Source organism: Acipenser ruthenus, chromosome 59 (genome assembly GCF_902713425.1).
Source record: "Acipenser ruthenus chromosome 59, fAciRut3.2 maternal haplotype, whole genome shotgun sequence".
NCBI lineage: Eukaryota > Metazoa > Chordata > Actinopteri > Acipenseriformes > Acipenseridae > Acipenser > Acipenser ruthenus.
The window spans coordinates 1,998,318-2,011,341 of NC_081247.1; the positions used below are offsets into that span (position 1 = coordinate 1,998,318).

The 13,024-nt window shown below is 40.0% G+C and overlaps 2 protein-coding genes across 3 annotated transcripts in view; both read left to right on the forward strand.

Moving 5' to 3' along the window:
- LOC117966773 (titin-like) overlaps positions 1–3,637 on the forward strand; it is a 62,753-nt gene extending 59,116 nt beyond the window's left edge. Inside the window, exon 26 of the mRNA XM_059018356.1 lies at positions 271–3,637. Within this exon, the coding sequence (XP_058874339.1) occupies positions 271–273 (3 nt within the window). The 3' untranslated portion in view covers positions 274–3,637. The remainder of the gene's footprint in view (positions 1–270) is intronic.
- Positions 3,638–11,014: 7,377 nt separating this feature from the next.
- LOC131725010 (RNA binding protein fox-1 homolog 1-like) overlaps positions 11,015–13,024 on the forward strand; it is a 42,146-nt gene continuing 40,136 nt past the window's right edge. For both annotated transcript variants that reach the window (XM_059018309.1, XM_059018310.1), the window contains exon 1: positions 11,015–11,636. In XM_059018309.1, coding sequence (XP_058874292.1) covers positions 11,550–11,636 — 87 coding nt within the window. In that variant the 5' untranslated portion in view covers positions 11,015–11,549. The remainder of the gene's footprint in view (positions 11,637–13,024) is intronic.

Below are 13,024 nucleotides of genomic sequence, written 5' to 3' on the forward strand. Positions count from 1 at the left end.
TAGAGCCAGCCTCCCTCCCTCCCACTCCTTCAGCTATAACCACTTGAGACAATGCACCAACCACCCATTCCCGCAGTTTTAACCATTAGAGCCAGCCTCCCTCCCTCCCAGTCCCAGCTTTAACAACTAGAGCCAACCTCCCTCCCTCTGTCCCTCAGCTTTAACCACTAGTGCCAGCCTTCCTCCCTCCCTTCTATTCAGCTCTCTTCTCAGCTTGTTTCAGTGTGTGAAGAGCTGACTATTTTCTCATCTGTCTCTGACCCACATCAGTAAAGAATGAGGGTCCCCAGGGATGGGAGCCAGCCTGAATCCAGAGACACTGAGAAGGAGAGCATGTCAGAGATCACAGTCCCTCCTGAATTTAGAGAAGATCCCTGGGATTCAGGCCTGGTCCTGGCTACTGAATTGGTTTGTTGATTTAGGACAGAGTTACTGGGCCATTCTACAGAAAAGAAAAACATTGTGCTTTTACTCTACAAACACATTATATTTGTTAACAACAATACATACAAATTATATAGGTATTATAAACACAGTTGTCAGTAATATTTTGGAACATTTAATTAAAGCTTTAAATATAATTAACATAATAATATATAAATGCACATGATACAAGACATGCATATGGTATATACAGTGCCGCCCTTTATAATACTGTAGTTGGGAGCCACAATTTGTGTTCCGCCTTATAGCCAGAGCACAGGTAGTACTGTAATGGCATTATGGGGCAAATAGGAGCCACGACAATACCACTTTATAACCTGTTCTGTGGTGTACCACAGAATAACTAGAACAACCATCTTATAGTGAGGGAGCACAGTGTTATTTAAAATAGTCATGGCAAAGAAAATAATAACAATAACTAAATATAGATGTATTTATTTTTCAAATAGGGTGATATTTTGTTCTGCATCTATTGAATGGCCCAGCTAACCTTGTGGTCCAGTGTAAAAACAAGATATAAAAAAACAACTTGGAGCTCTTAATATAACAATTGACTTTTTTTTCTTTGTTTTTGTTGTTTTTAAATATATTTTGGGTAAAAAAACTGTGGTGCAATCTTTGAACTGGAGAAAATGTTCAGTGTATGTTGTTGAATTTGTTTTATTTGCTTTGCTGACTTGGATCTGTGCATTTCCAAGTGTATAAACTGCTGCAAGCAATCCGGGTTGCAATGACATATAATAGTAACAAGGCAAATAGGATATACACACCTTATACAAGTTTAGATTATCCAAACCCACATAGGATATATTTAAGTGATAAGTACAGGAACCATCAAGTAAAAGTGACTGTAAAACTAAAAGAAAGATAGACAAACATTTCAGATGATGCCTTTCAATGTTGTAAAGCATTAGCCATGTCTGATCCACATGACGACATCACAGAACTGTTGTTACGACTTTCCTTTTGGTGTGATGATGTTCTCCTCTAGATATATCCTGTTTGCTTGTTCTTTTGGTGTGATGATGTTATCCTCTAGATATATCCTGTTTGCTTGTTCATTTGGTGTGATGATGTCCCCCTCTAGATATATCCTGTTTGCTTGTTCTTTTGGTGTGATGATGTTACCCTCTAGATAGATCCTGTTTGCATGTTCTTTTGGTGTGATGATGTTCCCCTCTAGATATATCCTGTTTGCTTGTTCTTTTGGTGTGATGATGTTCCCCTCTAGATATATCCTGTTTGCTTGTTCTTTTGGTGTGATGATGTTACCCTCTAGATAGATCCTGTTTGCATGTTCTTTTGGTGTGATGATGTTCCCCTCTAGATATATCCTGTTTGCTTGTTCTTTTGGTGTGATGATGTTCCCCTCTAGATATATCCTGTTTGCTTGTTCTTTTGGTGTGATGATGTTCCCCTCTAGATATATCCTGTTTGCTTGTTCTTTTGGTGTGATGATGTTCCTCTCTAGATATATCCTGTTTGCTTGTTCTTTTGGTGTGATGATGTTCCTCTCTAGCTATATCCTGTTTGCTTGTTCTTTTGGTGTGATGATGTTCCCCTCTAGATAGATCCTGTTTGCTTGTTCTTTTGGTGTGATGATGTTCCCCTCTAGATATATCCTGTTTGCTTGTTCTTTTGGTGTGATGTTCTCCTCTAGATATATCCTGTTTGCTTGTTCTTTTGGTGTGATGATGTTCCCCTCTAGATATATCCTGTTTGCTTGTTGTCTTCTCCTTTACAGTACTAGAGTGTTGTATTCATTCCGGATTTCAGTCTCCCATAATCCCTTGAGTGTTGTTAATAAACATCACAACAACTTCTGTGCAGGGACCAAAAAGCTCCAGTGAAATGAAATAAGGGTTAGTTGTGTGAAACAGCTTGATTTTGCTCTGACTAAACTAGGGAGAGGTGATGCTCAGGGAATAGTTTTACCATAAACTGGGCTTCAATTCAACAGCAAACCCGGGGAGAGTCTTGTGTCTAGTGTAAAGTTTAAAAATGTTGGTCCACAAATTTGTCTCTCTCAGCAGTTACTGTAGTTATTACAATGGGGAACAAAACAGTCGCCTCCACTGGATTTGTATATCCAGCCTCTCGCTCAGGGAGAGTTCTGTAATTACTCCAAAGGTATCAAGCTGGTACCTGGCCACGTGTAAGGCATTGTGGGCAACTGTGAAAACGTCTACGTTCAGATGATCAATCAAACCTTAAACTGTCTTAAGATATTTCAAAAGAGTTTATTTGAAAAGAAAAATAGATACCTGCTCCGTAACTGCTTGAAGAATATTGAATTGATCTCAGAGTGTGAATATATAGAGCAGCTAAACTACTGGAACAGTGCAGGTACAGAATATTCAAATGATCTCTGATTGTGACTCTAGAGCAGCTAAACTACTGGAACAGTGCAGGTACAGAATATTCAAATGATCTCTGATTGTGACTCTATAGAGCAGCTAAACTACTGGAACAGTGCAGGTACAGAATATTCAGATGATCTCTGATTGTGACTCTAGAGCAGCTAAACTACTGGAACAGTGCAGGTACAGAATATTCAAATGATCTCTGATTGTGACTAGAGCAGCTAAACTACTGGAACAGTGCAGGTACAGAATATTCAAATGATCTCTGATTGTGACTCTATAGAGCAGCTAAACTACTGGAACAGTGCAGGTACAGAATATTCAGATGATCTCTGATTGTGACTCTAGAGCAGCTAAACTACTGGAACAGTGCAGGTACAGAATATTCAAATGATCTCTGATTGTGACTCTAGAGCAGCTAAACTACTGGAACAGTGCAGGTACAGAATATTCAAATGATCTCTGATTGTGACTCTAGAGCAGCTAAACTACTGGAACAGTGCAGGTACAGAATATTCAAATGATCTCTGATTGTGACTCTATAGAGCAGCTAAACTACTGGAACAGTGCAGGTACAGAATATTCAAAAGATCTCTGATTGTGACTCTAGAGCAGCTAAACTACTGGAACAGTGCAGGTACAGAATATTCAAATGATCTCTGATTGTGACTCTATAGAGCAGCTAAACTAATGGAACAGTGCAGGTACAGAATATTCAGATGATCTCTGATTGTGACTCGAGCAGCTAAACAACTGGAACATTGCAGGCACGCTGTGTGTGCTAATTTACTGTTAGTGGAGGGTTGGAGGGATTGAGAGTATTATACTTTTTTTTTTAAAAAAAAACAATGTGTAACATTTTATATTATATTGTGTCTCTATTTTTATTATATGTTTGCTGGAATCTGGATTTAGTCTTCTCAGTTTCGTTCTGATCATAAATAGTACTAATCTTGGACAAGCTGCACTTCCAGTGTGCTGAGATGAGGGTCACTAAACAAGATGTGCTCTGTACTGTGTGTGTGAGTGCAGCTGCACTTCCAGTGTGCTGAGATGAGGCTCAGTAAACAAGATGTGCTCTGTACTGTGTGTGTGAGTGCAGCTGCACTTCCAGTGTGCCGAGATGAGGCTCAGTAAACAAGATGTGCTCTGTACTGTGTGTGTGAGTGCAGCTGCACTTCCAGTGTGCTGAGATGAGAACAAAGACAATGAGGGGAAAGATATTTTTTAAATGTTTTATTATTATTATAATTATTTGTAAATGCAGCTTCATTTGCATAAAAAAACATTTTTGCATAAAATAAAGTTTTATTGTTATTATTTTTATAATTTCAATTTATTAATGCAGCTTAGTTTTGTATAAAAAACATTTTTGCATAAAATAGTTTTATTATTATTATTTCCATTTATTAATGCAGCTTCGTTTACATATTTTTTTGTATAAAATAAAAAATACTACAAAATTCTTTGTTGTCAAGTAAGTATTCTAATAAAAGTGCAACTTGCATATCAAATGTTTATTTATAACACATTACACACATAAGAATCAATTTCAGACTACTCGTAAGTCACTAAACTAAATGTCTTTTACATTTCTTGTTTGGCAGCTTTATTGTGTGACTTTTTACTGTTTGAATAAAACATGCTAATGATGACTATTTGGAGTTAATAGCTTTGAGAATCTAGCCCATATTTTCATTTTCTATTTTCCAGAAATGTTTTAATGAAGCTAAAAAAACACTTTGCCTTCTGTAGCACTAACTGTGTTCTCATTATCCTACCCGGCAATCCAATACAATATAATCAGTTAATACATTTGTTTTATAAAGATTTTCATCGTGGATCTACTCAGCAGAGAGATGGGTCTTCACAAGTACAAACCATTTTGGCAATTTTGTTTAGATTTAGATTTGACAACTTTTGGTATGTAATTGTTTTGCGCCTCTAGTACCACATTTAAAAAAAAAACAGCCATCCTTTTTCCATGGGTGTTTTCTCTATTTTACTCCAATCTACTTCTTTTAGTCTCTTTTTCATACCTTCATAGTTTGCCTTTCTGAAATTGTAAACCTTATCTTTAGTCATTACTTTGGGGGTTTTAAAAAGCACTTCAAATGAGACCATGTTGTGGTCTGAGTTTGCCAATGGTTCTCTGACCACTGTTTAGTTATTCTGTCTTCGTTATTTGATGCAGACCAGCCCCTGCCACAATGCCAACAGTGCTCAGGTAAGTATGTTGAGACTAAGCTAGTCTCATCCTATAGCTCCTCACTGGCCCAAGCGGTTCTGGATCTCAAAGATACTGAGGATGGTGGAAGCTGGGCCCCTGCACCTACAGATGAGCAGCAATCTCCTCTCCCAGGACAACGGGAAGATGTTTCCCACAATCCTTCACTGTTACTATTAGCTGCCTGAAGATTGAAGGGCAACTACTGAGGAACAAAGGCCTGTCTGAGTAAATAACAAACATCCTACTTGCCCTTACAGGCAAATGGAAAGAAGGGTTCACATTGCTGCAATCTCCAACATGCTACCTGGTTGGTAATGTCACCCTGTAGGTTCCCACCCCATGGTGTGTAGTTTCATCGGGGGGGGGTGGGGTAAGCCCCTAAGGAAACACATCATCACTCAATGGAGCCTTAGTCTGGTATTCAACAAACTAATGTGTGACAGGATAGCAAAATGCTACTACCTGGGCCTCTTTCGAGACCTTTATTAGCGTTATAACTTAAATGTTTCTCTCAGCTTACTTTTACTCACTGTGTGTTATCTGTGGCTTCCTCTACTAATATCTAACCTACCACCTTGTTGTCATAATCCTTTGTTATGGTTCACTTTGTGTGTGGAGTTCATCTTACAAGGTAAGAAGATGAAGATTACCTGTAATGTGCTTTCTTCTTATTGAACACGTTCACAGACAAAATGTTTCCTTGTGTGTGCCGGATGTTTCCATGTTTCCCGTAGTACACCTGGGTTTTACTTTGAGAAACATTTTCAAGACACATTTTGCCTTTGACCAATCAGGAGAGACTCTGTGAGCATGAGTCGTCGATAATGTGACTATGCAGGGTGGTGACTTCTACAGAAGATGGCATGGTCTGGAATCACTTTATTGATATGTGCGCTGACAGACCATGTCAGGCATGAAAAGCAAGAAGTACCATAAAACATGACGGTCCGCTCCTCTCTCCTCACGATTTAGAATCCACTCCCTTGTGCCGGCGCTTTCTCATTCTTATACAAAGTTTTAGTGCAATTATAAGTAGGGCTGTATCAAGTACCACAGACAAGAGGAAGGGGGCGCTGGTCTATATCACCCTACTAATCCTGCTCCTCAGCTCTGTACAGATCTACACCTGAACCTGAAGGATTACAGGTGAGCAAGGCTGCATGGAGCACCACAAACACAGCAGAAACAGACAAGCCATTCTCTATAGAGCAGAAACAGACAAGCCATTCTTAAACAAGCAACAGATTGTGAAGAGTCCAGCTTTATTACACTTTTCTAATTCAGATGAAAGTCACTGTATTGCTGTCTGCCTCCCAGTCCCTCTGCTACTTAGAGCAGTCTCCCTCTTTCACCAGACCTACTACAGATAAAAAAAAGTCTTTGATTATCGTACAGTAGTGCTCAGGATTTCCAATACAGGACAAGGAAATCAAAAGAACATTTCTGTACTGCAGAGCCCCAGACTACTGTCTTAATGAAACTCCTCCTTTTAAACTCCAGGAATCCTAAACTGCTTGTTTTTCTTTCTGTTTCCATTACCAGGCTCTGCTGCTCATGACTATGAGAATACCCGCCCCTCACACCCTGCTGTTGAGATAACGCAGTGCTGAAGCCGTGTCCCTGCAGCAGATCACAGCGCCTGCCTCTGCTCTTCAAGCATGGATAAGAACCCCCCTTCACATTCCTCCTCTCCTGTTGCAGGGTTGCCTGTTGCACTTTTACTGCACTGGCTGTGCTGAACACTAGAGGGCAGTGCAGACTAAGGACCTCATTTACAAAAGGGCACTAAACATTATGGTGCACCATAATTGCAATTGGAGTGCACGTTAATGATTTCCGTATTTACCATTGCAATTTTATCATCATCGCGTGCAATACTTGGCATATTATGATGTGCACTAAATGTAGTCCTTTACACTATAGTAATCAGAATGAATATGTGATGTTTATGGTAATGCATGCTGATGTATTTAAATGAGCATCCAGCTCAGAATAATGAGATGAGCTTTATTCACATGGTATTTACTAAAGGGCATTCATTTTAGTGTGCGCATTAAAGTGATCATTTATTAGTGTGTATCGAAACCAGGCTTTAACCACTAACAGGCACACTATTGAAACCTCTTTTGCGTACTACATCAGCTTTAAGCATGCACCTTTTAACAAATTCCCCATCTGGAAAAGGTTAGGCAGCACATGCAATCTCTTTGCTAACAATAAAACTGGCATCCAGAACACTTTCATTTTTTCTTCTAATTTTCAGAAAAAAACTTTCATTGAGACTCCATAGCTTCTTTCATTTCCAGTAAACTCAGAATACTTTGTGCAGCGTATCATAGTGACGTTGTGTGGTATAATCTTTCATAACTGCAACCATTGCACTGCTAATCAGACATATTGCCTTGCCGTAAAAATTATTCAGTGAAACAATAATCATCTGGCTAACGATTTTGGAATGTTCTGTGTTCCGCCTCCACCTTTCGCTTCCGTGACATCTCCAACTACTTTCTGGTTACTGATTTAAAATTTTACACAAAGTAAAATTTAAACAAGCCTTCGCTTCACTATCCTAATCAAAATTATGTGTGCTGTGCTGTTACACGTGTGCGTGAGGAAACGGATCCTGTGCGCCATTTGATTGGCTATTTTACTACCTCTGTGAGCTGCGATTGACTTAATGGGAATGTCACTCATAAATGCAGACTGCACATGTTGAATACACATCTTATATTAAAGAGGCGGGTTGTACATCAATGCAATTTTAAAAAGTAATGGGCTGGTCACAAAAAATTGACCCGCGGGCCGTATGTTTGACACTCCTGCTTCAGTGTATTAACTATTTATTTTAAACTATGCCACATAGCTTTAACTGAAACCTATTTAATAACCTGCAATTTACAAAAACAAAAAAAGAAGCCCTGCTAAAGCTCACACGGAATTCTATTACATTTCCCACATACAGGACAGGTTTACAGGATGTGAAAGTGGGCTTCTGCCCTGGTGGCTGGCTTCCCCAATATGATGAGTGCTATTGATTGTACTCACACAGCACTGTCACCCTGATCCATGGAGCCTGCAGGGTGGCAATGCCGACAAGGAAGAGAATTGAGGCTGCATCTCGTCAATCAATATTTCTCAAGTAAGCAGAACAAAAAGAAAAATCTGCCATTGCACAACATATTGTATATGCATATACAATAAAATCGTATAGGAATACACTAGAAAGGAAAGGGGGAGAAATCAACAAAAAAAATAGAAGGGAGACTACATCAAAACAAGGGCAACAACTCAGGTAAGATAGCCATTAAATGTATTTATCTAAATGCTGGAAGTCTCAACAACAAAATGTTAGAAATTGAAGCTACTGCACTAACATGTAGAAACAATATAAAATGGGAAAAACCCGGTGGGGAGCACGACAGATGAAATTGATATGGTAGAAATGACAAACGACTGCTTCAATGAAACAGCTCCTTTATTTGGCTGGGTTGCGGGCTCGCAACTCTTAAATAATAAGTACCTGGTTCTACACAAGGATGTGTATCACACAGGTAATACCAAGGGCTACAGTCCTGCAATAATAAACAAACAGCACGAATAACACAGGAAACACAAACAGGGTCACAAGTCCAGAGTGAGTGCTTATTAGTGTATGTGGTGAAGTACAGTGAATGGTGAACAGTGGTGACGTGTTGTCCGGGTGTAGAGCGGGCCTCGTAGTGACAGCTCCCGGTGATTAGCCGTCTAACAATGACAAACAAGTAACAATTATTAGACAGACAGAATACAGCATGTAAACTCAAGGTTCATTTTTACTCCTACCTGGTCCTTTTATAAAACCATAACAAAGGAATAGATCGCTTTGTCACATCCCCTGAAATACCCTGAGTCACACCCCCTTTATTAGCGAATGCAATCACGTATCCTCCAATCCATGACTGACACCTCGCCTACCATATTAAGGTGATGACTTCTGGTATTGTGACTACGCCCCCTTCCTGGATGGCTGGCGTCCGACTGACCCTGGTATGAACATAAGAACATAAGAAAGTTTACAAACGAGAGGAGGCCATTCAGCCCATCTTGCTCGTTTGCTTGTTAGTAGCTTATTGATCCCAGAATCTCATCAAGCAGCTTCTTGAAGGATCCCAGGGTGTCAGCTTCAACAACATTACTGGGGAGTTGGTTACAGACCCTCACAATTCTCTGTGTAAAAAAGTGCCTCCTATTTTCTGTTCTGAATGCCCCTTTATCTAATCTCCATTTGTGACCCCTGGTCCTTGTTTCTTTTTTCAGGTCAAAAAAGTCCCCTGGGTCGACATTGTCTATACCTTTTAGGATTTTGAATGTTTGAATCAGATCGCCGCGTTGTCTTCTTTGTTCAAGACTGAATAGATTCAGTTCTTTTAGCCTGTCTGCATACGACATGCCTTTTAAAACCAGGATAATTCTGGTTGCTCTTCTTTGCACTCTTTCTAGAGCAGCAATACCCTTTTTGTAACAAGGTGACCAGAACTGAACACAATATTCTAGGTGAGGTCTTACTAATGCATTGTAGAGTTTTAACATTACTTCCCTTGATTTGAATTCAACACTTCTCACAATATATCCGAGCATCTTGTTGACCTTTTTTATAGCTTCCCCACATTGTCTAGATGAAGACATTTCTGAGTCAACATAAACTCCTAGGTCTTTTTCATAGTTCCCTTCTTCAATTTCAGTATCTCCCATATGATATTTATAATGCACATTTTTATTGCCTGCATGCAATACTTTACACTTTTCTCTATTAAATGTCATTTGCCATGTGTCTGCCCAGTTCTGAATGCTGTCTAGATCATTTTGAATGACGTTTGCTGCTGCAACAGTGTTTGCCACTCCTCCTATTTTTGTGTCATCTGCAAATTTAACGAGTTTGCTTACTATACCAGAATCTAAATCATTAATGTAGATTAGGAATAGCAGAGGACCTAATACTGATCCCTGTGGTACACCACTGGTTACCTCGCTCCATTTTGAGGTTTCTCCTCTAATCAGTACTTTCTGTTTTCTACATGTTAACCACTCCCTAATCCATGTGCATGCATTTCCTTGAATCCCTACTGCGTTCAGTTTGAGAATTAATCTTTTATGCGGGAATGATTTGAACTGCCAATCCATCCAGTCCGGGGCACACTGTTCCTGTTATACAGCGTCCTCACATGGAGGGAGATTGCTGACTAGGATTGATTCACTCTCTGTCACACCCACATAAAAGATGAATGGTTTAAACTTCAAGATTAGACTGCACTGACGTATGTTTATTTACTTAAACTTAACTGACATTATCAATAAATAATAAAATATTTGTCGAGGGTTATGTTCCTTTGAAAGACACTGTGTTTTTTATTTATTTAAAGGTAACCACTTTTTTTTTAAAAGGCGGTGTGTCTGAAAGATGACTTGAGTTACCAGCTCAGCCTTTGATTAATTTCCAAATATGGCAATAAGGGGCCATAATGATTTGGGAGAATACGCCCTGTACAAGGACCTAGAGTAAATGACATTGAGCCAAAAACTGTTTTTGATTGGATATTAGTAATCTCTTGTGTAATTGGATGTATTGGATTGCCTGCCTTCTTTCCTAGAGGTTAAAAACCTGTGTTTAGGATTGTAACAGGGCGAGGCGCCCTGTACATTGATTTGTTTATTTTATTTTAGAACGGGGGCTCTGTTTCCAACACACTTGAAAGCGGTTTGAAATCAGACTTGTTCATTTCCAACAGCGGCATTCAATTGGGACTCTGTCAGCCCCAATTAGGATTGCTGACTGACTTTTGCTTAAGAAACTTATGACAACGGTTACATGTAACTGAAAACAACAAATGTAATCTTATCAACATGAGCACTGAGTAGAGGGGGAGGTGGGACGTCTACAAATAGAGTTTGGAACTCCCTGCAGCTGTCTCTGTCTGTCTGTCCTCCCCCCCTCCCCCCATCTCTCTTTGCAGTCTCATCCTACAAACAGTCAGCTCCGAGACACAGGCGCTGCGCTGCGCCAGACAGACAGACATGATCTCCTAACTCCGTCTCTGACAGACTGACAGACTAACGGACAGCTACTGCTATTGGACTACAGCAACTACAAATATTCTACCTTCTTCTAATTTTCTTTTTTTCTGGCTAACAACTTCAACTGCAGCTAGAGAACATTACAACAACTGCTTTAATTTGTGAAAAGGATTTCTGCTTTTCTCCTTTTCCCTCTCCTGAATTCTTCCCCTTTTTCCCTTCCTCCCCTTTTCTCCCTCTTCTCGATCTTAAATTGTTCTGCCTATTCTTACTTTCTCTCCCCTGTCTTATTTAAACATTTCCTTTCCATCCTTCCCACCTCTCCCTCTCTATTTTGTATCACCGCTCTCTCTTGATTGATTCTTCTTCATCTCTCTCCCTCCCCTCATCTCTCTTTCATATCATACTCCCCTGGACATCTGCTATATTCCTCTCCTCTCCATTCCTGACTATTATGCGCCATGCTTTCCTCTCCGGCTGTCGTTTTGCACCCTTACGGACTTCCTGTCTACCCCCAACCTCCTTCCTGTTACTCCGGACTTGTCCAGGTATTTCCTTTCTACCTTTCTTGTCTGTCCATCTATCTGTGTCTCTGTTTCATAACCAGGTAAAACTTTCTATAAAGAATACAATACTCTCTGGTAGGTCTGCATTGCCTGTGCTGGGCAGAGCCTCGCTCTACTGCTGTACACAGGACAATGCTGGTGGGACCGCACTATATAACACTAATATAAAACCCTGTACAGAACTACAGCAGCTACCCAACATGGTGTCTATATAAAGTTGTAATCCAGTGCACTGGCATTGCCTGCTGTGTGCAGGGAAGAGCCTGGCTGTGCTGTACTGTACACAGGGCAATGCTGGCAGGTCCACACTGTATAACACTAATATAAAACCCTGTACAGAACTACAGCAGCTACCCAACATGGTGTCTATATAAAGTTGTAATCTAGTGCACTGGCATTGCCTGCTGTGTGCTGGGCAGAGCCTGGCTGTGCTGTACTGTACACAGGGCAATGCTGGCGGGACCGCACTGTATATAACTACAGCAGTAACCAGACATGGTGTCTATATAGAGTTGTACTCTAGTGCGACCACTAGATTCCTGTTACATTTCTCTTTATTGCGTGTAGCAATCAGAAGCAAAGCACAATTGAACCGTGTATATCTTTTAGTGCTGGGACAAATATTAGTGGACGAGAACTTTTTAAATCTCCTGTTTGTCTAAAAAAAATGAAAATAATCTTGAATCTTTGGGTTAGTGTGTATCATTAAGGCACATTGCGGAGTGTGTGACCTTAGCTGTCTCTATTATCCTGAGCCATGGGGAACTGAAGTTTGAAGGGCCATTCCCTACTTATTGGCGTAAGTTATGAGACAATCCCTTGTACCATAGACTCTTACCTTACTGTGGTCGGCACCTTCGTATATTGAAGCATTGTTGTTCACGAAAGGTTACATTTGGACTTAATCACCTTCAGCATTTTTTTTCAGTTTTTTACACATGTAAGGCATAACGATTATGAAAATAACACTAAAACGAGTCTGCAATTTATTTTTTTAGTTTATTTTGTAAATGTGTAAACCTCCTTCGAGAAGCTTCTCCGAGTTACTGAAGTCCATCAGTGCCGTCAGTCACGGGATAGTGAAGTAAACCATCTGCAGTAACCTGAAGGGCACCGTTTAAACCATGGGCAGGGCCTTGTCAAAAAAAACTAAAATACGGGTACATTCATAAAAAAATGCCCTCTAGTAAGTTAGATTTAAAAAAAAATCTCAAATCAGGAAAGTTTGTTGCACACCGGTGCTTCTGTGGGAGAATGTGGGGCAGTGGGAAAGCACATGGCTGATTTACATTAAAGACGCTGCCCCCCTCTTATAAAAGTATATGAACAAAGTTATCAAAGCATGTTAAAAACAACAAAAGAACGGCGCT